The sequence below is a fragment of the Pituophis catenifer genome, unplaced genomic scaffold (assembly GCF_029215685.1).
Source record: "Pituophis catenifer annectens isolate HBS135680 unplaced genomic scaffold, rPitCat1.0.hap2 SCAF_4, whole genome shotgun sequence".
In the NCBI taxonomy this organism is placed as follows: Eukaryota; Metazoa; Chordata; class Lepidosauria; order Squamata; family Colubridae; genus Pituophis; species Pituophis catenifer.
The window spans coordinates 116,239,252-116,264,855 of record NW_027256884.1 but is presented as its reverse complement, the minus strand read 5'-3'; the positions used below and the strand labels follow the sequence as shown (position 1 = coordinate 116,264,855).

The following is a 25,604-nucleotide window of genomic DNA, read 5'->3' as shown; positions in this document are numbered from 1 at the left end:
TTAGTGACCGTTCAAAGTTACAACGGCATGAAAAAAGGGACTTACGACCGTTTTTCACACTCATCACCGTTGCAGCATCCCCATGGTCGTGTGATCAAAATTCAGTCGCTTGGCAACCGACTCGTATTTATGACGGTTGCAGTGTCCTGAGGTCATGCGGTTTCCGTTTTGCGACCTTCTGGCAAGCAAGGTCAACGGGGAAGCCAGATTCACTTAACAACCATGTGACTAATTTAACAACTGCAGTGATTCACCTTAACCACTGTGGCAAGAAAGGTGGTAAAATGGGACATAACTCACTTAGCCAATGTCTCACTTAGCAACGGAAATGTTGGGCTCAATTGTGGTCATAAATCAAGGACTACCTGTAGTGTGTATTCATTCCTGAGGGAAGATAAACTCAGGGTTCCACTTTACATAAAGTGCAATAGGAGCCTGTTAAACCATCTTCTCAGCTGACTGTGACCTTGCTAGTTGAATTATGGGACCAAACAAGGGTTTTTTTTTCCTTTTAATCCCCAATTAACTCTCGGTAGCCTTGGGAAGCAGGAGTTATTAAGGGTGGCAGAGGAGGAACAAGTGTGAGTCCTTCAGGAAAGCCTACTATTTAACTGACTTGATTTTTAATTTGAAGAATCCTTCACAGGCCTCTTAAGAAAAAACATACTTCTTTCTGAATCTCAGTTGGAAAGAATGAAGGTTCAGCTTTTGCTGCCAAAACAAACTGAACACTTGGTTGTCAATTTTCAGATGTTTCGTTGCAAAATAAAAATGATCTATTTCTTCGGTGCATGTTTTTGACCACTTAAATAAGAAAAGGTATCCGCTAATTTTGTCCAACATTCACTCAATGCCTTTTTTTTTAATGGAAAAAAAAATGAGATAGTACAGTAGCTCAAGACATCAAGAAGCCTACCAGATGAACTTCTGTTTTTAATCATCATAATTCAGTTCACAGCTAGTTTCTCAGGGTTTCTAAAAGCAGAGACACAGAGAGCAAAGCTTTGGGATGAATTTATAGGTGTTTCTGCTTTGCTCTAAAGGTGAACGTGAAGGTCTCATGGTGTGAGGGGGAGAAGTGTAAGAGTACACACTGAAAATGATGGACCCATAAAAAAAATCTGTCCATACTTGTTTTCCAGTGTAGAGTTATAGATCATAAACCTATACAGCACAAGAATCTGTTTATACTCTGTAAAAGTGTCAGAGGATTCAAGTGATATTTCTGCTTCCTGCAATGATTACCATGTTTCCCCGAAAATAAGATCCAGTCTTATATTTTTTTTGCCACAAAAAAAAAAAAGGCACCAGGTCTTATTTTTTGGGGGAGGGGTTTGTCGTCCACTGACTCACCTCACTTGCGCACATCGTCTCTGCCTCCTTTTCACTGTCAGAGGCCTTAAGGAACTTCTTCAGCTTCAGATAGTTGCAGCACACTTCGACCCATTTCTTCTGCAGCCAGCAAGGCATTCCTGAAGGCCTCTGCAGCCAATAAGAGAGCTCTGGATCGATCCACCACCCCCATCTCCACCACCCTAGCTTAATTTTTACCCGTGCACCCTGGAGTGGGCGGGGTCTTAATTAGGGCTTATTTTTTGGAGGGGGTAGGGCTTAGATTGGGCACATGTATAAAAATCAAGCTAGGACTTACTTTCTGAGTAGGTCATATTTTCGGCGAAACACTATTAGCAAAAGACAATTTAATAAAGAAAGAGACAGTTTGGTCTAATGGTTAAGGCAGCGGTTTCCAACATTTCTGGCTTGGCAGACTGGCAGCAGTAGGATGGGGAGGGGATCGTTTTGCGTGCATGTGCCGGTTTCACAAATGCAGCTACGCATGCGCTCGCCCACCAGTTCTGTGGGCCAAATGTGCTGTGGCCACAGACTAGGGGTTGGGGACCCCGGGTTAAGGTACCAGCTAGAAAACTGGAGACTGTGAGTTCTAATTCTACTTTAGGTATGGAATTCAGCTAGATGATTTGGCCCAAAATCTCACTCTCAGCTGCAATATCAGGCTCGGATGACAAGCTGGTCAGTCAGTGCCTGTCACATCCAATCAACTAACACTCATTGATCTTCCTCCAAAAAAGTAGACTCTGCATTGTGAGAAAATACTAGGGAGACAAAAAGACAACAACACTTTAATAGAGTATTTTCTTCTCTCCATTTTGTAGCTCCAAATTACACAGCACAAATAAATGCCTATCTTGTGGTATGTGATAAATCAAAATTCATTGTACTCCCCCATCTTTCAAAATCTCCATATTTAGGATATAAGGAACAAGAAAATTTAAAATAACAGGAAAAGAAACCTATCATAAATAGTTGCAAATAAATTTTAAAAATTTAGGTGTCAATATACACCCCAAAATTGTGTTCAGTTTATCCGCAGGTATATACAGTAGTACCCAAATATCCCTTATGTGCTTGTATATAAACTCATTAGCAGACAAGGTGATCCTCAATTTTTTTAACAAAAGTGCCATGAAAAAAATTAGGGATTACCCATGGATAAACCAATGGTGAAAATTAAAATATACAAAATTTTAAGGATCAGCTTAACGGTCAGTTTATGCTTTTGCATTTTTTTACGGTATTTTGGTTAAAAATTCAAGGCTCAGCTTATCCATAGGTAAACTATAAATGATGTGTGTGTGTGTACAATACAAACTATTCTAAAAATACGATTTCCAGGTATATTAGTAAAGAAAGAAGCAGATATTCTGTGAGCTCCGGAACTTAAAATTTTAAAATAATTAAAAAAATTTATTCTACTAAGCTTTCGTCAGCCATCTGCTGACATCGTCAGAGTATTAAACTACCATTACAGAGATCTCTGCCTTTATATGCCATTAATATAAATATATAACAGGCGCAATGGCCAAATTGATTAATGGCATATAAAGGCAGAGATCTCTGTAATGGTAGTTTTAATACTCTGACGATGTCAGCAGATGGCTGATGAAAGCTTAGTAGAATAAATTTTTTAAATTATTTTTATATATATGTATATATATGTATATATATATATATATATATATATATATATATATATATATATATATATATATATATATATGAATGATATTTATTATAGCTCTGGAAAAGTAAATTAAATTTTAAACATGGAACTTGGAAAGTTCTTTGTGAAAAAATGTGTGCCAACTTGCAAAGCATGGGCCTGATCAGAACCCTGACAATGTGTCTATTCCTACCTATGACTCAGCATGCTATGGAATTATAATTGATAGACTACTTATTGCCTTTCTAAGTGTTGACCAGTGCTTTAAATTTTGAAACTTTTTAATTTTTCTTGTATCAGTGAAATGCTGCGTTTTAAGTAAAAACTCCAGACTGACTTTTGTTCATTTATTCTACAGATCTCTCAATGGCAGTACAAAAATTTTCCCAGTCACTTCAAGATTTTCAGTTTGAATGCATTGGAGATGCTGAAACAGACGATGAAATTAACATTGGTGAGTGAACTTTGTTGTAACTTGAATTTAACTGACTATAGGTAGTCCTCGATTTATGACCACAAATGGTCCCAAAATTACCATTGCTAAGCAAGGCACTTGTTAAGTGAGTTTTGCCGCATTTTACAAACTTTTTTTTGCCACAGGTATTAAGTGAATCCTGTGGGCAATTAGCAGATCTGGCTTTTCCCATTGTCTTTGCTTGTCGGAAGGTGGCTGGCAAGGTTACAAACGGTAATCATATATCACCCTGGAACAGTGCAGCTGTCATAAATACCTGCCAGTTGCCAAGCGCCCAAATTTTGATCATCAGACCACGGGGCATGCTGCAGCAGTCGTAAGTGTGAAAACCTGTCACAAGTCACTTTTTTTCAGTGCCATTGTAACTTTCACTAAACAGTCATTAAACAAAGGGTTGTAAATCGAGAACTGCCTATCATAAAGTCTCAGAATCAGCTGTAATTGAATTCTCTCCCCATTGAACTTACTACTATCAATTGCTGATGGGAAGGAAATCATAAATGGTTATTATCATTTTAAAGCAGAGTTCCCCAACCTTTCCGGATTGGCGGCTGGGGGTTGGGGGGGGAAAGAGGGGATGATTTTGTGGGAGGGGCAGGCGCATGTGTGCGTGCATATGCTCAAGCGCCTACGCGAACACAAGCGGCGACGCGAACATGAGTGGGGCAGCAACGAGGCTTGACACGAGCGCCCACGACAAGGCTTAAATGAGTGGATCCACGAGCACCCGCAACGAGGCTCGCATGAGAGGGGCCACGAGCACCCACAAATGATACTCACATGAGTTAGGATGTGGCCCAGTGGCGATTAGCCTGTGGCTCGGTAGTTGTCCGCAGACCACAGGTTGGGGACCCTTGTTTTAAAGAACAACTTCTTTGATTTTTCTAAGAGCCGTGGTGGCTCAGTGGTTAGAATGCAGTACTGCAGGCTACTTCTGCTGACTGCCGGCTGCCTGCAATTTGGCAGTTCGAATCTCATCTTGACTCAGCCTTTCATCCTTCCGAGGTCGATAAAATGAGGACCCAGATTGTTGAGGGCAATATGCTGACTCTGTAAACCGTTTAGAGAGGGCTGTAAAGCACTGTGAAGCTGTATATAAGTCTATACTGCTATTCATGTTAATTGTAAGATAATACTGGTAATACCTGTATTCTGAATGGCAAGTTAGTATTGCAGTTATGATGGTTCATCTACAGAAATTTGAATTCAGAATGACGATGTTAATATAGGTACTTTTGTTTTAACATTCACATGTTCAGCAACCATTTGAAGTTACCACAGTGCTGAATGAGGGCTACTTACAATAGGTCTTTCTAGTTGTGGCTGTCATAGCATTTCCACAGTCATGTGATTGCGAGTCAGGCACTTGGCAATCAGCTTGCAATTATGATGTCACGTGATTGCCATTTGCAACCTTCAGAACCAACTTTGATAAAGCCAATGGGGAAACTGGCAAGAGGTTGCAAATGATGATCACAGGACTGCAGAATGCTGTGACTGTGCGAGATTCACCTAACAATGGCAACTGGGATTGCTGGAACTATTGTTGTAAAGTGACACAGTTGTGATTTCATGCCATATGACCATGTTGCTTAGTAACAGAGTTGCTAGTCCAATTGCCATTGATAAGTGGGAACTACTTGCTGTCAACCCTGAAACTGGCCTGTCTGAGGCCATTTTGAGACTTCAGTCCTGACACACCAGAGAAGAGGGATGGGGGGAGGGAAATAGAGATAGTTGGGATATTGTAGCCAAAACAAAATACTTTCTCGTGGGAGCCAAGGACATTCATGCAAGTGCTCGGAAGGAGGGGACTGGAGCTATCTAGCAACTGGACAGTATCCTGATTGGACCATGTAACTGATTGTTTTGAGAAAGTGACAAACTTTTTCTTTCAATTAGGTGAAAACCGCGGGAATAGTCAGAGTCGGTTTTCACTAGCCTGTGCCAATATGACATATCCAATAAACCGATTTTTTGAGGAAATTGCCTGCCTCAAGAGTTTTGTTTGCTATGGGTATATTACTTGGAACCCTGACACTTCCATTCTCTTTGGTAAATAAGTACTTCTTGGGATTCTAATTGTGATGTGTTCAGTTTGGAAGTTTAGAGTTTTGAATATTGATGCCAAATAAACAGCTTTTTGTACTGGGGGTGGGTGGGAGGGTGGGTCGATTAAGAAAGGAGCATTCTCTGGAATCTATAGACATTTAATCTTGAATTTTAGGAGATAAGACCTCTCTGTTTCTTAACAATCTTCTTATATCATTTACTCCTTGAAGCAGAGTTTCATGACTTCTTATTGAACACTTATCATTATTTAAAATGCTTATTTATGTTACTGGTCAGCAGCTTGAATAATTACCACAAGCTAAATTATCGACGTCAATATAAAGTAGGAGAAGTAGAAAATACTTTTATTTAATTGATCCATCTTACCTCACTTACTATAAGAAGACTATATATCCGTGATGGCGAACCTATGGCACGCGTGCCACAGGTGGCACGTGGAGCCATATCGGTGGGCACGCAAGTGTTGCCCTAGCTCAGCTCCAGTGCGCAAATGCTCTGGCCAGCTAATTTTCGGGCCTTCCAGTCCCACTGGAAGTTGGGAAACGGGCTGTTTCTGGCCTCCGGAGGGCCTCTGGGGGGTGGGGAAGGAGGTTTTTGCCCTCCCCAGGCTCCTAGAAAGCCTCTGGAGCCTGGGGAGGGTGAAAAGTGGATCTTCCGGTCCCACCGGAAGTCGGAAAATGGGCTGTTTCCGGTCTCTGGAGGGCCTCCAGTGGGGTGGGGAAGGCCGTTTTCGTCCTCCCCAGGCTCCAAGAAAGCCTCTGGAGCCTGGGGAGGGCAAAAAATGGGCCTACTGGACTCACCGTGCCATCGTCTGCCAAAAGCAGGGGGGAGCGTGGGGGGGAGGTCGCATGCACATGCACGGGAGGGTGGGGCGCATTGAATTATGGATGTGGGCAAACGCACCTGCGACCCCCCCACACTTCCCCACTTTTGGCATGTGATAGCAAAAAGGTTAGCCATCACTGCTATATATCATTTTCACAAATGCAAGCTTCAAATGGTTGATTTATGTGTTCTTTACTTCCTAGCATGGATTTATGCTTCTCACTCAAAATATTGTTTGACCTATTGTTTCACCTGTTGCTTTACTCAGGACTCTTTTCTACTCAGTGTATTTGTAGTTCTTTGATATGATGTGATTAGATTAAGGAACATTGATTCCCATGGCTTCCTTCTTTGTCTTGCTTCAAACTCCTCTGCAGTTTTTTTTTTTTTACAAAAGTTCTCCTGATACAAAGAATTCACATAATACATTTTATTTCATACTACCGAACAATGACATGTGCGCACACAAAAAAGTAATCATTGTTATCGATATAATTTAATGGGGAAACAGCAAATAAGGGATTGCCCCATTATAATCTACATTGGTTTTTGCATGCATAGAAAAATTGAGAACAACAACAGGGTAGTAACTGTCAGATGTAAATGCCTTATTCTCTAATGTGTAAATAGTATATGAATGGGGTATCAGGGGTTAACTTATTCTTCATTTCTTAATGTATTCATAATTCACCACTCCTACTCATAGCTCCACCCATTGTATATATAAGGAGCCACCTACACCCTTTTCCCCGCTTCTATCTGTGAATATTCAGTGAATATAGAATGCCTATTGTAAATAAAAGGAAGTATATTTAAACCTTTAACTCTCACTAACTTTATTGAGTCTGATCCTGAAAATATTGCAACAAGCTGGTAGCAGAGGATGGTTAATTGACTCAATAAAAAATTTTAAAAAAAAAATGTCTAAGAAAGATAGGCCCAACACCAGAGCCTACAGCAAAGAAATGGAAACAGAACAAGAAATAATCAACGAATACACAAACGCAATTTCGAGAGAATCCGAAGAATACACCACTGAAGACGAAGAAATAATAGACGAAAATGATGACCGGGAGGAAATCGAGATAGAGAATAACGAACTCAGGTCAGAAATATTAAAACTATTAAAAAGTCAGAAAAATGATGAAAGCCTCATCGCGAACCTCCAAGAAATGCTGAAGAACAGCGGAGCAGCGAGAGAAAAAAACATCACTAATGAGAAGTCTAAAGAACCAAAAATAGTGAGTGATATGACTGCAGAGAAAGTCGTTACGAAGAAGAAAAACAGTGATCCCGCGCGAAATTTTGAATGGCAGCCATCTTGGTTTCAACAGGCCTCCAAGGTGAGCGAAGCAGAGCCAATCAAAATGCTCAATTCAAAATTTCTGGCGCGAAAAACGTTATCAGACAACGAAAATGAAAAAGAAGATTCGAACTCCTCAGAAGAATCAGAATCAGAAAATGAAGATGACCCAACAAAATCCCAAATAAAATCAGCAATGAAAACACTCTTTGCTGCATTTGGGCCAAAACTAAAAATTACCAAAGATCCACCGAAGAAGCGAGCGAGCAAGCCGATACCTCAAGACCTGCCCGCTCCCATCCTGACTTCGAGAGCAACGACGCCCGAACCCAGAGAGCCTTGTCGATTTCGCCCTACACCACAGAACGAAGCAAGTGCCAACGCCCCCAAAAGAAAAAGAAGAGCAGCCGCCGTCGTCAGAACTCCCAAGGCCGAACCAGAGACCGACTCGTCTGAAGCAGAGCAGAGCGAGCGAGCCGCAATGGAGAGAACCTTCCACGACGACTCCAGGGACGAAATGAGCAACGCGCATGCGCGAAACTACGCAGACGGTCCGGGAAGACATGAACTGGCGAGAGAATCACACAGACTCGTTGCGAGCATCCCCATGCCGTTTTGCAATTTTCTACACTTGCGAGACCACGGACTACCTCAGGTCGTAAGTAATGGACAAAATAATGTCGGAAATTTACCCAGTGACTTCCCAAAACTAAGAGTTGATGGCATTAATTTGCAAGAATGGTATCAACAGCTCCAGGTTGTCTTTATGAAAGAAAATTTACTATTTTTTATCACTAGTCCCCCAAAAAGACCTTGGACTTTAAAAATAGATTGTTTACACCATAGAGCATTTTTCCTAATAATATCTAGTGTGTCTCCTGCAATGTATCATAGCATCAAACCTAATCTGACTGTTTCAGAAATCATTCAATGCATGTTTAATTTGTTTCACAGCGATAGTGTGGCTACCACCACAAGAATGTCTAAGGATTTCTTTTCATCCAGAGTGAAACCAGGGGTTTCCATAAGTGAGCATTTAATATCTTTAAACAAAATAAGAGCTGAGCTGCATTTGAGGGGGGAGGTGATTTCAGACCAAACAATGAAAAGTGTTATTATCAACTCACTTGATTCATCATGGGACAGTTTTATGTCACATTTAGACACCATCAATCTAGGATACTTATCCATAGAAAGTCTATCCAATAAATTGATAGCAGAAGACAATTCAAGAAGAAATCGTTCTAGCAATCACACAGAACACAAACCTTATAGGAAAGTAGCTTTCCAAGAAAAATATAATGAAACATTCAAATGTCACAATTGTGGATCCAGGGAACACAGTAGAAGAGATTGTCCCAAAATTTCAAAGGAAAGACATAGGTCAGAATACAGGAACAAATACAATTATAGACAGTCTCCCATAGATAGACATAGATATAGAAGCCCACCAAATTACAAAGAGAATAGAGGGGGCAGAGATAATTCAAAGGATAGAAAATCTGGTTCACTGAATGGATTAAATAAACAAGACAACACTAAAATACAACAAAATGAGAACAATAATTGGCTTATTGATTCTGGAGCAACTAATCATACCACTAATAACAAAAATATATTGTCTTCATTTACAGAAGATAAATTTGTGATAAAAGTAGCTAACCAAGAAAAGGTTCAAGTATTAGGCAGAGGAAATGTAACCTTGCCTGGTCTAGGAAAAATAGAGGGGGTATTGTTAATACCTGAAATACCTCATAACATACTGAGTGCCATAAAACTAAGTAGAGATTCTGACATTAATATAGTTTTCTCAAAGGGAAAAGCGATTTTGGAGAAGAATAAAATAAATATAGGCACTGTAATGATTAAAGGAGGCCTACCTTATTTGATAACAAAGGAAAAATGGTTGCATAACATTGATTCAAATATGGATGATTGTATTGAAGCAGATGATGAAAATATTAGTAACAGTGACAATGATGAATGTAAAATATCTCATGATCACGCAGATGCACACAATGAAAAAAAGCCAAAAATAGGTAAACCAATTCATGATGAGTGTGCTCACATCTTACATAGGAAGTTAGGACATGCCAGTTTTCCTGTAGTACAAAAAATGACTGAACACGCAGAAGGTGTCAAAATAAAAAATTGTGAAAACTATTTGGAATGCTCAGTATGTAAATCTACAAAACTAAAAACTAGTCCCAGGCCAAGAAAATCTACTAGATCAACTAACAAAATTTTTGACTTAGTACATATGGACTTAGTTGGACCATTAACTCCATCAATCACCTATAGAAAACGTTACTTCCTAACAATAGTAGACGATTATAGCCGTTATGGGTTTGTTTATACATTAAAACACAAAGATGAAACCTTTCAAAAATTTAAAGAATTTTACAAACGCATAGAAACACAACACAATATCAGAATAAAACAAATTATGACAGATAGGGGATGTGAATTCATGTCTAAAGAATTCTCCCAATGGTTAAAGGATAGAGGGATGCTACATTACACGTCTAGTCCATTTTCTGCGTTTCAGAACGGGATTGTAGAGAGAAAGAATTCCACATTACAAACCATGATTAGATGCACATTGGAGGATGCTGGCTTAAGCAAACAATTTTGGTCAGAAGCCTTACATTATTCAAATTACACCCAAAATAGAACATGGTCCAGTATTGTAAATAAGACACCATATGAAGTAATGTATAATAGGAAACCAAAATTAGCACACATGCACATATTTGGAGTCACTGCAGACATACACATACCTAAGCAGTTGAGAAGAAAGGGAGAAAACGTATCCAGGAGACTCAGATTTATGGGATATGAAACTGGCACCAAAGGGTACAGATTCATTGATAATAATAACAAATTTATAGTTTCCAGAACAGCTGTGTTCCATGAACAGGCTAACTGGTCTAAATTACATCTTAATGAAATATTTCCAAATAAATGTAAAGATGCAAAATCTCATGAGAAAGGGACCATAGAAAAACAGGATATCAACAAATATAAAAGCAAAACCAAAACTTGGACAAATAGTCAACACAAAATAAAGACAGACACCCTAACAAAAAAGGAAGCAAGATATTTACATGATAACAATAGCAAACCTGAGAGAGTCATTAGAAACAACAGAAATCAAATGCCAAATAAATACAGAGATTACGTAATGCATATGGATGGTGAGCCAATAACACCTAATACTTATGAGGAAGTGTTAAAACTCCCTCGTGAAGAAAAAGAAAAATGGGAATTAGCTATGAAAAAAGAGATGGAAAGTTTACAAGGATTAAATGTATTTACACCTGCAATTGCACCTAAAGATAAAACCATTATTGGTACCAGGTGGATATATAAAATTAAGAACTTAGAAGGAGGCAATACTTTATATAAAGCTAGATTAGTTGCACAAGGTTATGCACAGAAATATCCAGAGGATTATACTGATACGTATTCCCCCACTGTAAGAACAGAGAGTGTCAAAACAGCTCTAGTGGTAGCATCAGCACTCAATCTTGATGTATTTCAATATGACATACAGACTGCGTATCTACACGCAAAACTAGATAAGGAAATATACGTAAGAGCACCTCACAGTCAATACACCAACAAAAATGAAATTTGGCTGTTGAACAAGAGTTTATACGGATTAAAACAATCTGGTAAAAGATGGTATGATTGTTTAGTAAAAGTACTTAAGACCATGGATTTCAACGCTACCACTGCTGATAACTGTTTCTTTGTCAAAAAGGGTGATGATCACATTGAATTTGTGTTGATTTATGTAGATGACATTTTATATATAGGAAAACACAAAAAGAGAAGAGAAACTTTTGTAAATAAGTTAAATGAACATTTCTCGTTGAAATCTCTAGGTAAAGTGAACAAATATCTTGGTGTTCAAATTAATAAGATTCAAACTTACTCAGAGAGATAAGATTATAGAACTTTTAAATAAATGCAATTTAAACAATGCCAAACCCTGTGATACTCCTATGCAAACTGATTTTCTTAGAAATACTGATGAATCTTCCCCTGAATTCAAGGATAACACATTTTATAGATCAATCATAGGTTCACTTCTTTATATATCTAATTGGACCAGACCAGATATCGCCTTACCACTCAATCTATTATCCAGACACGTCAGCAAACCAACTATGTATCACTGGGAAGCTGTTAAAAGAATTTTAAGATATCTGAAAAGTACACTAGATTTTTGCTTAGTATTAGAGCCTAGTGATAATAAAGAACCAAAGCTTGCATGTTATGCAGATGCGGACTGGGCTGGAGACACATCATGCAGAAAAAGTACATCTGGTTATATTTTTCTCTTAAATGACTGTCCAGTTTACTGGTATACTGGTAAACAAGAACTAGTAGCCACTTCAACTACAGAAGCGGAATATGTTTGTTTATCCAAAGCTGCAAATAACCTTGTATGGTTTAATGATTTAATTTCAGATGTTTGGAAAAAACCTGCTTTACCTTTTGTTATGCATGAAGACAATAAAGCGGCCATTGAAATATCTAGATCTGATGCCATTGGACAAAGGTCCAGGCACATAGATATAAAATTTAAACATGTGAGGCAATTATCTCAGGATGGATTTATTAAAGCGGTGCATTGTGATACCTCAGAACAATTAGCTGACATATTGACAAAGCCTTTACCTTCTAAGCAACACAAATATTTAACATCTAAATTGTATGTCTTGTATTGTCCTGAGTCAGAATGTAATTGGTGTTGTATAACGAATCGGCATTTAGAGGGGGATTTGTCAGATGTAAATGCCTTATTCTCTAATGTGTAAATAGTATATGAATGGGGTATCAGGGGTTAACTTATTCTTCATTTCTTAATGTATTCATAATTCACCACTCCTACTCATAGCTCCACCCATTGTATATATAAGGAGCCACCTACACCCTTTTCCCCGCTTCTATCTGTGAATATTCAGTGAATATAGAATGCCTATTGTAAATAAAAGGAAGTATATTTAAACCTTTAACTCTCACTAACTTTATTGAGTCTGATCCTGAAAATATTGCAACAGTAACAAAAATGGATCCTTCTATGCTAGAGATCTGGTCATTGTTTTGTAGAACAATCCTTATTTTTTTTTTATCTCAGTTACCGGTATGTAATGAAATAATCAATATACGAAAGATGGACTCTGAAGAGTACCTTTTCTGATATTTTTCAGTTCTATTTTTAAGGTTTTTTAAAAAATTTTTAAAAAAATGTGAAATAGGAAGCCAGTATGCTGCAAGTTTCTGGAATTATCTTTATTTCAACCATTTCATTTGCAGCCCTTTGAGATTCTGCCACCGAATTTCAGTGGCAAATGCTGATTACATAAAGAGTGCAAAGAATTCAGTCCTATGTCCTCAACAATCCAATATAGTTGCTTCTGTGTGTTTGGGTTGCTTTCATCTCTTTCTTTTACTTGGGGTGTGGGGCAGGGTGAAATGCTACCAGTTCAGACCGGTTCTCCCGAACCGGTAGTAAAAATCGGGCAAACGGGTATTTCCAACAATCAGCTGGGAGACAATCAGCTGTGATGTGTGATTTATATTAGCTAGAATCGTCGGATTTCCTGCTTTCTAGCTAATCTAAATTGCATGGCACAGCGGATTCCCCCACCTCCTCGCTGTTCTACTTACCTTTGCAGACTCGGAAGGCTTCAAAATGTTACTTTTTTAGCATTGCAAGGGTGTGCCTCAGGCGCACATGTGTGCGCAAAGCACATGCTTGGTAGCAGACTCACGGAACCAGTAGCAGACTTCAGAGGATTTCACCGCTGGTGTGGTGGGTCAAGAAAAGAAATGGAAACAGGAATTCAATAGGAAGTAAATATGTAGCCATCTATGGCTGACATCTGGTCGGAGGCCAATGGCAAATTGCAGAGGCTTGGAAGGCAGCACTGGTGCAGGAGCACGTGAGCAGCCATGGGGGCGAACAGCTGATCTGTGTTGTAATGGGCCTGTAGGCGGAAGCCGTCCTCTTCTTCACACCGGCCAACTCGACAGGTGTAATCAATACTCAATCCTGGAAGCAAATGGGAAGCCCACTTTTTGACTTGTCAAACTGATAAGTGCCATCTTTCAGTGGATAAAAGATGTTTATAGTGGCTCCTCCACAACTTGGTAATTGCCTTTGTAAGGTTTTGAGGGTAGACAACTCAACTTTTACAGTAACTATAAACTTTTTTTTTTTTTTTTTGCAGGACTGGTCAGAGGAAGAATTGTGGCTTTTTCATTAGAGTAATTATTAATGCAAGTTCCATAATTAAATCAGTGGATATTATCACAGGAAAGATGAGTTCTCGTTAACATTGTGCTAAGATTCCTTTCAAAGGAAGGACTTAGCGTAAAGGTTTTTTTCCCCCCAATTTTTTATTTTTTTACAAACATATCAATGCGTGAACAGTGTGGCACCTGGGTATCATGCATTCTAATACCAATAAAACTAGTAAAATTAATCATAGTTATTACATTCAATCAACTTAGTATTTCTAATAATAATACACATTTATATTAAGTTGCAGTCTGTCATTATTCAATTATTCCATATTTTCTCTTGTTATTGCTTTTATTTTATTATATAAAAGTGTATACACTAATATTCCCCCTCTCTTATTTCTATCTCTTATTCTAACTTTTGATCATATCCCCCTTTATTAAAAAAAACGTTTTCTTTCTATCCTACCTAACTTCTAGTCATGTCACCTACCTAAAAAAAGAAAAGAAAAAGTGAGAAAAAGAAAAGCAAATCAGAACAACAAAAAAGAGAAATCATCTATCCATCATCTCTTGCCCACTTCAGTACTTTAATTGCTATGCTTTTTTTGACTTGCCTCCCATATTCCTCTCTTGGATCTTTATCTCTGTCTGTATCTACTTCTTGGCTGTTCAATCTAGATATTTCTCCCATCTGTACCGTCTTTCACTGCCTAGTTTCCAAAATTTCTGCCAAGGCCCCTATCTCCCTTTCAAAAATATCTTCCTGTATCTCCAATTCTCTTTTCAACTCTCTTAATATATTTTCCCCCTGATTTAATTTATCAGTCATTATTATTTTCATTGTTGTCTCCTCCTTGTGTTCTTCTTTTATTCTCCGGTTTTTCGGCTCAATCTTTTCCTCCATTTCTTTTGTTGGTTCCTCCCTTTCCTGGGCGTCTTGGTCTTGACTCATCATCCCTCGTATAGTATTTTCCATTTTTTCCATAACCTCCTTACATCCTTTCCCCATGATGCACGTTCTTGTTAATATTGTGCTAAGATTCCTTTCAAAGGAAGGACCTAGGGTAAAGTTTTTTTTAATCCTTCTGTTTCAGGATGCTGTCTTTGTAACTTGCAGCATTAGACTTTGGATTTAGATTGCTATGCTACATTTCTCCCATGGTTGTGCATATTAAGAACCTAATCTTTTTTATAGCTACCGTTCTGCCTCACTGCTCTGAATCTCTTGAGCAACATGCAGAAGCTGTGAAGTTCATTATTTCAAATGAATAAATTGGCTCAGCCTTCAAACCTGGGATTACCAGAATTTTAATGCTATGGATATTTGGTGGGGACTTGTGTGAATTCAAGCATAGTTATTGGAAGGTGAGAAGGCATCAGATTCAGGTCTCATCTTGATAGTCAATCAATGAACTATTGAAAGATGATCAGATTAAAAAACTGAACAGGCAGCAGCTTCTAGCTTGTCTCACTCGGGTCTTGTTACTACTTGGATGGGAGACCACCAGAAAATTCCTGGGTTGCTGAATAGTCAGGGAAGTTGAAAAATATCCTGGATGAAGGCAGTGAGAAAACATTCCAAAAAGCTTCCAAAAAGCTACGTGGGCATCTCTAAGAATTCATCAATTATGGAACTGAATCCAAGGAAGACATACTTTTTTAAAAACTTAGAACACTTTTACTGGGTGAGAAGGGTATGGATATACAGTATGTAGAGATTAGTGCAATAGCAGAAGTAGCATTTTAAAAAAAATCAGTTGCAATAGAAGACAGATGGCTAGGGATGGTAGATTGTAAACCTGATAAAAACCTTTTTGTACTATTTAAAATACAGGTAAACCTCGACTTACAATCACAATTGAGGCCGAAATTTCTGTTGCTATAGTAAAATAGTTATTTTTCAGTAGGTCGCAAAAAGTGATCACATGGCCCCAGAGGTGGGATTCACTTACCTTCCCTACCAGTTCGCAAATGTGAGCGCTCGCTCGCTTCACTCACGCCACCTCTGCAAATGCGCAGTAATTGCGCATTACGTCTGGGTGGATGGGCGGAGCCTCCCGCAGTCGCCACTACCATTTCACACGATCCGGACAGAACCGGCTGAATCCCACCACTGCATGGCCCTCGGACCTTCGTAAACAGTCGTAAATATGAGTCAGTTGCCAAGCGTCTGAATTTTGATCACAGGTATACTGCAGTGATCATAAGTGGTTATGTCACTTTTTTCAGTACCATTGTACTTTCGTACTGTCACTAAATGAACTGTTGTTAAGTGGAGCATTCCCTATATCCGTGATGGTGAACCTATGGCACATGTGCCACAGGTGGCACGTGGAGCCATATCTGTGGGCACACAAGCGTTGCCCTAGCTCAGCTTTAGCATGCATGCGCGCCCCAGGCAACTGATTTTCGGGCCTTCTGGGCCCACCGGAAGTCAGGAAACGGGCTGTTTACGGCCCCCGGAGGGCCTCCAAGGGGATAGGGAAGGCCGATTTTGCCCTACCCAGGTTCCTAGAAAGCCTCTGGAGCCTGGGGAGGGCAAAAAAACCAGGCCTACTGAGCCCACCGTGCCATCACGTGCCAAAAGCAGGAGGAGCGCAGGGGGTTGCGCGCGCATGCACGAGGCACATTGAATTATGGATGTGGGCATGCATGTGTGCGACCTCCTCCACCCTCCCCCCGCTTTTGGCATGCAACGGCAAAAAGGTTAGCCATCACTGCCCTATATAAATTAGAACTTATATACATAATAGTATGATGTGGCTACAATAATGGTTCCAAGAAAAATACCAATTTGAAAACTCAATGCAACATTTACCTTTTACTAATAACCACATTTCTCTATATTCCTAAATCATACTAGTCATCTTTCTGTTGATGGGGAAGAATCTACAGGAATTCCTTGATTTACAGCTGTTCATTTAACAATAATTCAAAGTTACCATGGCCTTGGAGAAAGTTATTTATGACCTGTCCTCACACTTAGGACCACCACACCTAACCCTACAATCAGATTATCACAATTTGGGCATGTGGCAGCTGACTCACAATTTCGACCAGTTGCAGAATCCTTCGGTCACATGTTTGTGATTCGAGACCCATCCAGCCATTTTCCAGCAAGCAACTGTCAATTGGGAGAAGCTAGATTTGCTTAACAATTGCACTAAAAATGGACTGTAGCGATTTTCAGTCATCTAGGTCATGGTTGACCCAAAGGTGCTTTTTCAGGAGGCAACTGAACTTTCTTGTTTTTTCTTTGAAGAGGTTTCGTTTCTTATTCCTTTTCATTCCCCACCATCCAGTCAGAAGTGAAGAAGCTTCTTGGATGAGAAGCGAAACGTCTCCAAAGAAAAAACAAGAAAGTCCAGTTGCCTCCTGAAAAAGCACCTTTGGGACAACCATGACCTAGATGACTGAGAATCGCTACAGACTTTTAGCTATGCAATTTGAGATGAACACCCTTCAAATGGTGTGGGAGTATGAACAGATTTTCAGAAAAAATTGCAGACTACAGAAACCATTAGCACTGCTCAGGTGACCCTGATGACACAGGTAAAACCTTCAAATGGCCTCAATGACTCTCTAAAGGAATGCAAATGACCAGTTGTATAAATCCTTCCATTCCCCACCATCCAGTCCGAACTGAAGAAGCTACTTGGATGAAAACGGAAACGTCTTCAAAGAAAAAACAAGAAAGCTATTGAAGGTAAATTATTATAAAATAATGTTTTATAGCAGAAACTGAATATGAAATATAAATTGAATTGGAGCATTTAGATTCATTTTCAGGAAAAAAAATTATTTTTTTTTTTTTGAAAAACCTTGATTAATACTTAAAATCCAAAAATACAAGTTAAAATACCTCTATAACAAAAATACATCCGTAATAATTATACAATTTAACGTCTTTCTGACAGTACTTAATTCTTAACTTTCTTCATCTATTGCCACATATTCCTATTTAATCGACATATTTAATCACATTTATATCTTATTTTGTTCTATACATTCCTTATTTTTAATTTCTATCCATTGATACCAATTATCCCAAGTTAAGTAATATTCTGAATCTTCCTTATCATTTAATTCTAAAGTAAGTTTGTCCATTTCTGCACATTCGAAAATTTTCTGGATTATTGCACAGTCTGTTGCAATAATCCGGAAATGTCCCACTAAAAACGTAAAAGAGAGCACAACAGTATGACATGATTAGTTGTAGACGAAGTTGACAAAGGCCTCGTTTACTTGCCATTATCACTTGTGAAAAAGGTCCAGCTTGAAGATGTTTAGATCTTTGGACAGTATGAGAGGAACACGTGCTAAGGACACCACATGATTGATGAATTTCAGTTGTTTTTCTGATCTTGATACAACCTTGGAATAGCAAGAGCTTCTTTAAGTGAGCAAGAAAGTTGAGTGATCGTGAGTCCAAGTATTTAACGGATTATAAATATAGTGCTGTTCAAGCCACTATTAATTATGTCCCTGTATTTCCTGATTTTTGTGTAAATATTAATTAGAATTACCATAACAAGGTATTTTTTTTGCAGGTGTGAGAATGAAGAGAAACAAATATTTGGTACATGATCTGAATGCATTTCTGGAATTTTTTTTATAATATATGGCTGTAGTACTGTATTAAATAGATTCAATTGGTTAACAAGTGTTAAGTTGTTTTCTTCTACTGTGTGACATTGTCAATCAGTTTATTCCATTAATGAAAAATAACATGGCCAATGATTAGGCTTAAGGTCAGATGTGAGAAAAGTTAATTGTTTGTATATGAGATGATAAAGTTAGTGGAAGGAGGGATTGATGGGAAGAAGGAAATATGACCGAGAGTTGATAGTTGGGAGAAGTGGAAAGGATTAACTGGATGGCAAAAAGGGTCAAAGGATTAGAATTCATCACATTCATCCAGACATCAGTTTATTTGAAGAATAACCAAAGTAAATCATCTAGTAAACATTCTGGATAATTGTCAGTAAAGGTCACACTAAAAGGATTTGAACACCTTCCTAGTATTTAAGGCAGGTTCTGCTGTTAACAGTAAAAGAAAATTATTGCACCAGGTTTCTAAATATTCTTACTGCAGTTAAGCCATTCCAGAATCTGAAGCTGTAAATTACAAGGAGTTGAATAAGTTACCTAGTAAACCTGTACTCACCTACGGATCATAGAGCTGGGAGAATGTGAGCTGTTTAAGTTACACAATAGTAGAATTCTTCATTCCCTGTGATGTTGTGGAAAGATTTGTAGTAGGGATTACCGAACATTAACGCTTGTTGTGGTCATGGAATTAGATTTTTTTGATCAACTATCATCAACTAAAATATACATTGCTGGCTCATAATTACACATGGCAATGATCCTCAGGCTATTTCTCCAGGTTTACCTTTTAATGCTGAATACCTTTTCTTAAATGCTAAGTTGATAAAGGAAGTTCCTTTTATAAGTTGAGACATGTTTGGGGGCCTTCTTTTCCTCCTCTCTAGAACTCATAGAAAATGTGTGTTCTTGTACATGAATTCAAACAGAAACTTAAAAAGGTTGGCTAACAAATCATGGTATTCAGCAAACCATAATTGGCTGAGCTTGTTAAATATGCAGAGTCGCAATCCATGATTTACAAAAAAAGAATGGTTTGCCCATTAAGGTTTGATGCAATGTTTGAATTCAGCCCATTCCTGAGTCTTTGAACTTGGGCAGATATTTTGGAAGGGGAAAAAGGAAAGGATCTAGAAAATATCTGTATCTGCAATTCTATCTATTGTTCTGCTTACTGCAGTTCAAAAGGATATAAGAGCCATTAAAATAGGATAGGATAGGATTGGATTGGATTGGATTCTTTTATTGGCCAAGTGTGATTGGACACATGAGGAATTTGTCTTGGTGCATATGCTCTCAGTATACATAAAAGAAAAGATATGTTTGTCAGGAATCATAAGGTACAACTCTAATGATAGTCATAGGGTACAAATAAGCAATCGAATCATATTAGGAAACAGTCAATATAAATCGTAAGGATACCAGCAACAAGGTTACAGTCATACAGTCATAAGTGGGAGGAGATGGGTGGTGGGACCGATGAGAAGATTAATAGTAGTACAGACTTAGTAACTAGTTTGACAATGTTGAGGGAATTATTTGTTCAGCAGAGTGATGACGTTCGGGAAAAAAACTATTCTTGTGTCTAGTTGTTCTGATGTGCAGTGCTTTATAGCACCGTTTTGAGGGTAGGAGTTGAAACAGTTTATGTCTAGGATGCGAGGGGTCTGTAAATATTTTCACAGCCCTCTTTTTGACTTGTGCAGTATACAGGTCCTCAATGGAAGGCAGATTGGTAGCAATTGTTTTTTCTGCAATTCTAATTATCCTCTGAAGTCTGTGTCTGTCTTGTTGGGTTGCAGAACCAAACCAGACAGTTATAGAGGTGCAGATGACAGACTCAATAATTCCTCTGTAGAACTGTATCAGCAGCTCCTTGGGCAGTTTGAGCTTTCTGTCTTGAGTTGGGGCAGAAATAACATTATTTCTTGTGCTTTTTTGATGACGTTTTTGATGTTAGGTGTCCATTTTAGATCTTGAGATATGGTAGAACCTAGAAATTTGAAGGTCTCTACTATTGATAGTCTACTGTTGATACTAAAAGTGCAAGCAAGGGCATTCAAAATCATTAGGGTGCTCAAACATCTTCCTGCAAGAAAAGACTATGTTTTAATGTGGAAAATGTGCAGTGTAGAAATATGGGGGCGGGAGGTGGGGGGAACTAGGCCTAAATGGAAAAAAGGGGATTTAAGTGACATGCCTGTGGTGTATGAATCATGCACGATCCAGAGAAAGGCTGCTATATTATGAGGGCACCCAATGAACCTGATGAGAAGGAACTTTAAAACAGTGCATAATTAATCTACAAAATTCATTTGAACAGCCAAATAAAACACATAACAATATATAAAATTTAAAAACAATTTAAAACATATTAAATGAATTTGGCCCTTACGCATTAAAACATCCCCTTTTTAAAAAATGAATTAAAATAAGCAATTAAAAGAGTTAGGCCAGCCCAGCTTGTTGGAATAAAATGTCATGATGGCTAGCAAATTGGATGGCTTTAAAGAGGTACTGGATTTAGTTATGGGGGAATAGTTCGACTAAGGGCTATTAATCTCAGTCTTACCTCTGAAATGGGGCAGCATGTCTCCAAAATACCAGTTGCTGGGAGAGGTTCCTATCTCCTCCTCCTCCTTGCCCGGAATCCATAAGCATCTGGTTAGCTATTAACCTTCAAAACCTTTATTTATTTAAAATCTTTATTCTTTACATGTATTAATTTAGTTTTTCAAAGCTATCTAGACTTGCATAAAGCACAGATTAAGTCCCAAATTATTCTCATTTCTTGTTCATCCACATCGGGCATCCACATTTAAAGTTGATATAGCTGCAATGATGGAAATTTCAGATGTTTTTTTTTCCCTTAGTTAAGAACTGGATAGCAGAATTGTTTCCCTTATAGCACTAAGCAATAGCACTTACACTTATATACCGCTTCACAGTGTTTCACAGCCCTCTCTAAGTGGTTTTACAGAGTCACCATATTGCCCCCACAACAATCTGGGTCCTCATTTTACCGACCTTGGAAGGATGGAAGGCTGAGTCAACCCTGAGCCTGGTGAGATTCGAACTGCCAAATTGCAGGCAGCCAGCAGAAGTAGCCTGCAGTACTGCATTCTAACCACTGCGCCACCACAGCTCTTATGTTAATTGTTTATACAAATATGAATACAAAGTATAGAAAGCAAATTGTATCTGGGGGTAGCTAAAGTCTAAACCATCTTTCTCTCCTTGTCTTATTAACTGGCCCTTTCAGATATGACTCACAGCATCTAGCTGATGGTAGTTGTCCTGGCATCTAGAGCAGGGGTGTCAAACTCAAGGCCCGTGGGCCGCATCCAGCCTGTGGGGTGCTTAAATCTGGCCGACGGGGCTGACCTGGAAATGGTAAAGGACTGGCCCGCTGTGCCTCTGGCAGCCAAAATGGAAAGTGGGGGGGCGCCCCCTGCGCCCTGTTTTGGTCAGCAAAGTGCTTCAGGAGGCCATCCAGGCCAAAAACGGGCCGTGAAACCCCAACCCCCCCCCCCCCCTGGCCCATGGAGGAGAACTACAATGCTGATCTGGCCCTCGAAGAAATCCTGTTTGACACCCCTGATCTAGAGGGTTAAAGTTTAGGAATGTTGGTCTTCTAGCTTGACCAGTGTCCCTATTGGTCCTAGGCAAGTCATTGTCTAATATATATCAAACGTGGGTTGAAAATTCAACTTGAAAAACTTGGATGTTATTACTCTGAACTCGTTTGGAAAAACAGAAGAAAGGCGCGGAGAACAATGATGACAGAACGTCAGAAACCTTACCAATCACGCAGAAGTCTCTTTTTAAAGTATAATTTTGGTTTTGTCTAAAGACTGCTTCCTGGCTGTTACTTACCATCCTTAAGACTCTTCCCCCGCCCCCCCCCCCCCTCCCCAAGCTGAGCAAAGTACTACAAGGAGACTCCTTATCCAATGTTTAAATTAAAGGGTGAGCGTTTCCCACCAAGTTTAACAAAACCATTATCTTGCTGTCTTTAAATAGTACTTAAGAAAACCTTCACAAAAACATAAGGAAGCGAATTCTCTGGTTTACTTGTTTTATGCAGGCAGTTGCTTTGTTTCAATTCAGACCATTGATCAAGGGTAAGGGTGTTGTTTTGGGGCTGGACAAGTTTCTTTAATCTCTTTGCTGCCATCTAAACGATCCTATTTTAGTCCTTTTTTTGAACTGAAAGCATTTAACAGCAGTGATTTATAAATTCATTGCCACGTGTTTAACTTACTGAATGTGCAGTATGTGGGGCTGCTTACTAGGATGATTTGGAAATACAGGCAGTCCTCGATTTACAACAGTTCATTTAGTGGCCATTCAAAGTTACAGCACCTCTGAAAAAAGTGACTTATGACTGCTTTTCACAGTTACGACCTTTACAGCATCCCCATGATAATGTGATCAAAATTCAGACGCTTGGCAACTGGCATGTACTTATGACGGTTGAAGTGTCCCAGGGTCATGTGATCCCCTTTTGCAGCCTTCTGACAAGCAAAGTCGACGGGGAAGCCAGATTTGCTTAACAAGCGGATTAATAATTTGTCAACTGCAGTGATTCACTTAACAACTTTTATCAGGTCTGCCTGATACGCCAGTTGCGCCCCTTTCTGGATCGGGACTCCTTGTGCACAGTCTCTCATGCCCTTGTCACGTCACGCCTGGACTACTGCAACGGTCTCTACATGGGGCTCCCCTTGAGGAGCACCTGGAGGCTCCAGCTGGTGCAGAATGCGGCCGGGCGGGTGATTATGGGAGCGACGTGGCGCTCCCATGTAACACCTCTCTTGCGCGAGCTGCATTGGCTCCCGGTGGTCTTCCGGGTGCGCTTTAAGGTATTGGTTCTCATCTTTAAAGCGCTCCATGGCTTAGGGCCAGGATATTTGCGAGACCGCCTGCTACTACCGATAACCTCCCACTGGCCAATACGCTCTCACAGAGAGGGCCTCCTCAAGGTGCCGTCGGTCAGGCAATGTCGGCTGGCGGCCCCCAGGGGGAGAGCCTTCTCTGTGGGGGCACCCGCCCTGTGGAACGAGCTGCCTCCTGGAATACGACTGATCCCGGACCTCCGGACCTTCCGTAAGGCCCTGAAGACTTATTTATTCCACCAAGCCGGCCTAGCATAAATGGTTTTTAATTGGGATTTTAAATTTTATAGACTTGGGGGTTTTAAATTGGGAAGTCAATGATTTAATTCTTTTTAATTATCTTAACTTTTGTATTGTATGTATTTTTAATTTTGGCTGTTCACCGCCCTGAGTCCCTTCTGGGAGGGCAGTATACAAAATCAATCAATCAATCAATCAATCAATCAATCAATCAATAATAAACGGTGGCAAGAAAGGTCGTAAAATCAGGCGAAACTCACTTAACAAATATCTCACTTAGTAACAAATTTTGGGCTCAATTGTGGTCGTAAGTTGAGGACTACCTGTACACTTGGTCTAAAGTCGTGATGGCGAACCTATGGCATGCTTGCCAGAGGTGGCACGCAGAGCCCTCTCTGTGGGCATGCGCGTTGTCACCAGCTGTTCTGGTTTCCGGTGCACGCATGCGCACTGCCCAGCTGATCTTTACGCACCAGAGCGCTGGAAACCAGAAGACCAGCTGGGCGGTGCTCATCCGCATATTCCAGTTTGGGCACTTGATGCCGAAAAGGTTCGCCATCACTGGTCTAAAGCAGTGGTCCCCAACCCCCGGTCCGTGGACCGGTGCCGGGCCGTGGAGTACCTGGCACCGGGCCGCGCAGCGGCCGGGGGCCATGATCGCTGCAGCGGCCGGGGGCCATGATCGCTGCAGCGGCCGGGGGACATGATCGCTGCAGCGGCCGGGGGACATGATCGCTGCAGCGGCCGGGGGACATGAACGCTGCAGCGCAAAGGCTCCTGGGCCGTGCGCAAAGGCTCCAGGGAAGAGAGCCCCGCGCAGGTACGCACGTGTGGCCCAAAGCTGACGTGTACCTGCGACCCTGCAGACGTCTCCCCAGTCTCCCTGCGGCTCTACAGAAAACGCCTTATAAACAATCAATGTGTCGTCGCGAACAACGCCCCCCACCCCTGCGCGCGCTCAGCGGGCCACGGTAAAATTATCAAAGGCTGATTGGTCCGCGGCGATAAAAAGGTTGGGGACCACTGGTCTAAAGGGTGGAAATCCAGGTGCACACATGAGAGCTAGCCAATTAATAGGATAGTGCCTGCATGTGATTACAGGCAGTTTTGTCTAGAGATTTAGGTACCAGGCTAGAAAACAAGAGGCATTGAGTTCAAGTCCCACCTTATCAATGAAAGCCAACTGGGTGACTCAGCCTCACCCACCTCACAAAGATATTGTGGGGAAAAGAGGAGGAGGAAGGTGCGTTGGATATGTTCGCTACCTTGAGATATTTGTAAAAATAATAAAGGCGCAAAAGAACAATAAAATGTGAAGAAATGTACACCAGCAGAACAAGGGAAAAACCTTAGGCATCATAGAGCTTTCCCAGAAAGAGCCCCGGTTAAGAGACTATGCAGTCCCAAAATGGATGGGGAGGTGGGAAGAGGTTCAGGGTAGCCACACTCTACAATCTCTAGGATAGAACTAGTAGATTAGGAAGTTATAGCTTTAGTTTGGCAAGATTCTGTCCATTATGTCTAAGCAAATAAAGAATTGAATTCAATTCGATCTTGCTGTCTCATCTCTGGATTTGATACTGATACTGCAAGAATTAATAATAGGGTTATGGGCAGTGGTGAAATCCAATTTTTTTTTACTACCGGTTCTGGGGGTGTGGCTTGGTGGGCGTGGTGTGGCTTGGTGGGCGTGGCAGGGGAAAGATATTATAAAATCTCCATTCCCTCCCCACTCCTGGGAGAAGGATATTGCAAAATCTCCATTCCCACCCAACTCTGGGGCCAGCCAGAGGTGGTATTTGCCGGTTCTCCGAACTGCTCAAAATTTCCGCTACTGGTTCTCCAGAACCTGTCAGAACCTGCTGGATTTCACCCCTGGTTATGGGACATATGCAAAGT

The 25,604-nt window shown here is 40.2% G+C and overlaps 1 protein-coding gene across 1 annotated transcript in view; it reads left to right on the top strand.

Annotated features, from left to right (window-relative positions):
• The window catches only part of ARHGAP42 (Rho GTPase activating protein 42), a 181,414-nt gene that overhangs the window by 30,848 nt on the left and 124,962 nt on the right, over positions 1-25,604 (top strand). Inside the window, exon 2 of the mRNA XM_070943987.1 lies at positions 3,381-3,476. Coding sequence (XP_070800088.1) covers positions 3,381-3,476 — 96 coding nt within the window. The remainder of the gene's footprint in view (positions 1-3,380; positions 3,477-25,604) is intronic.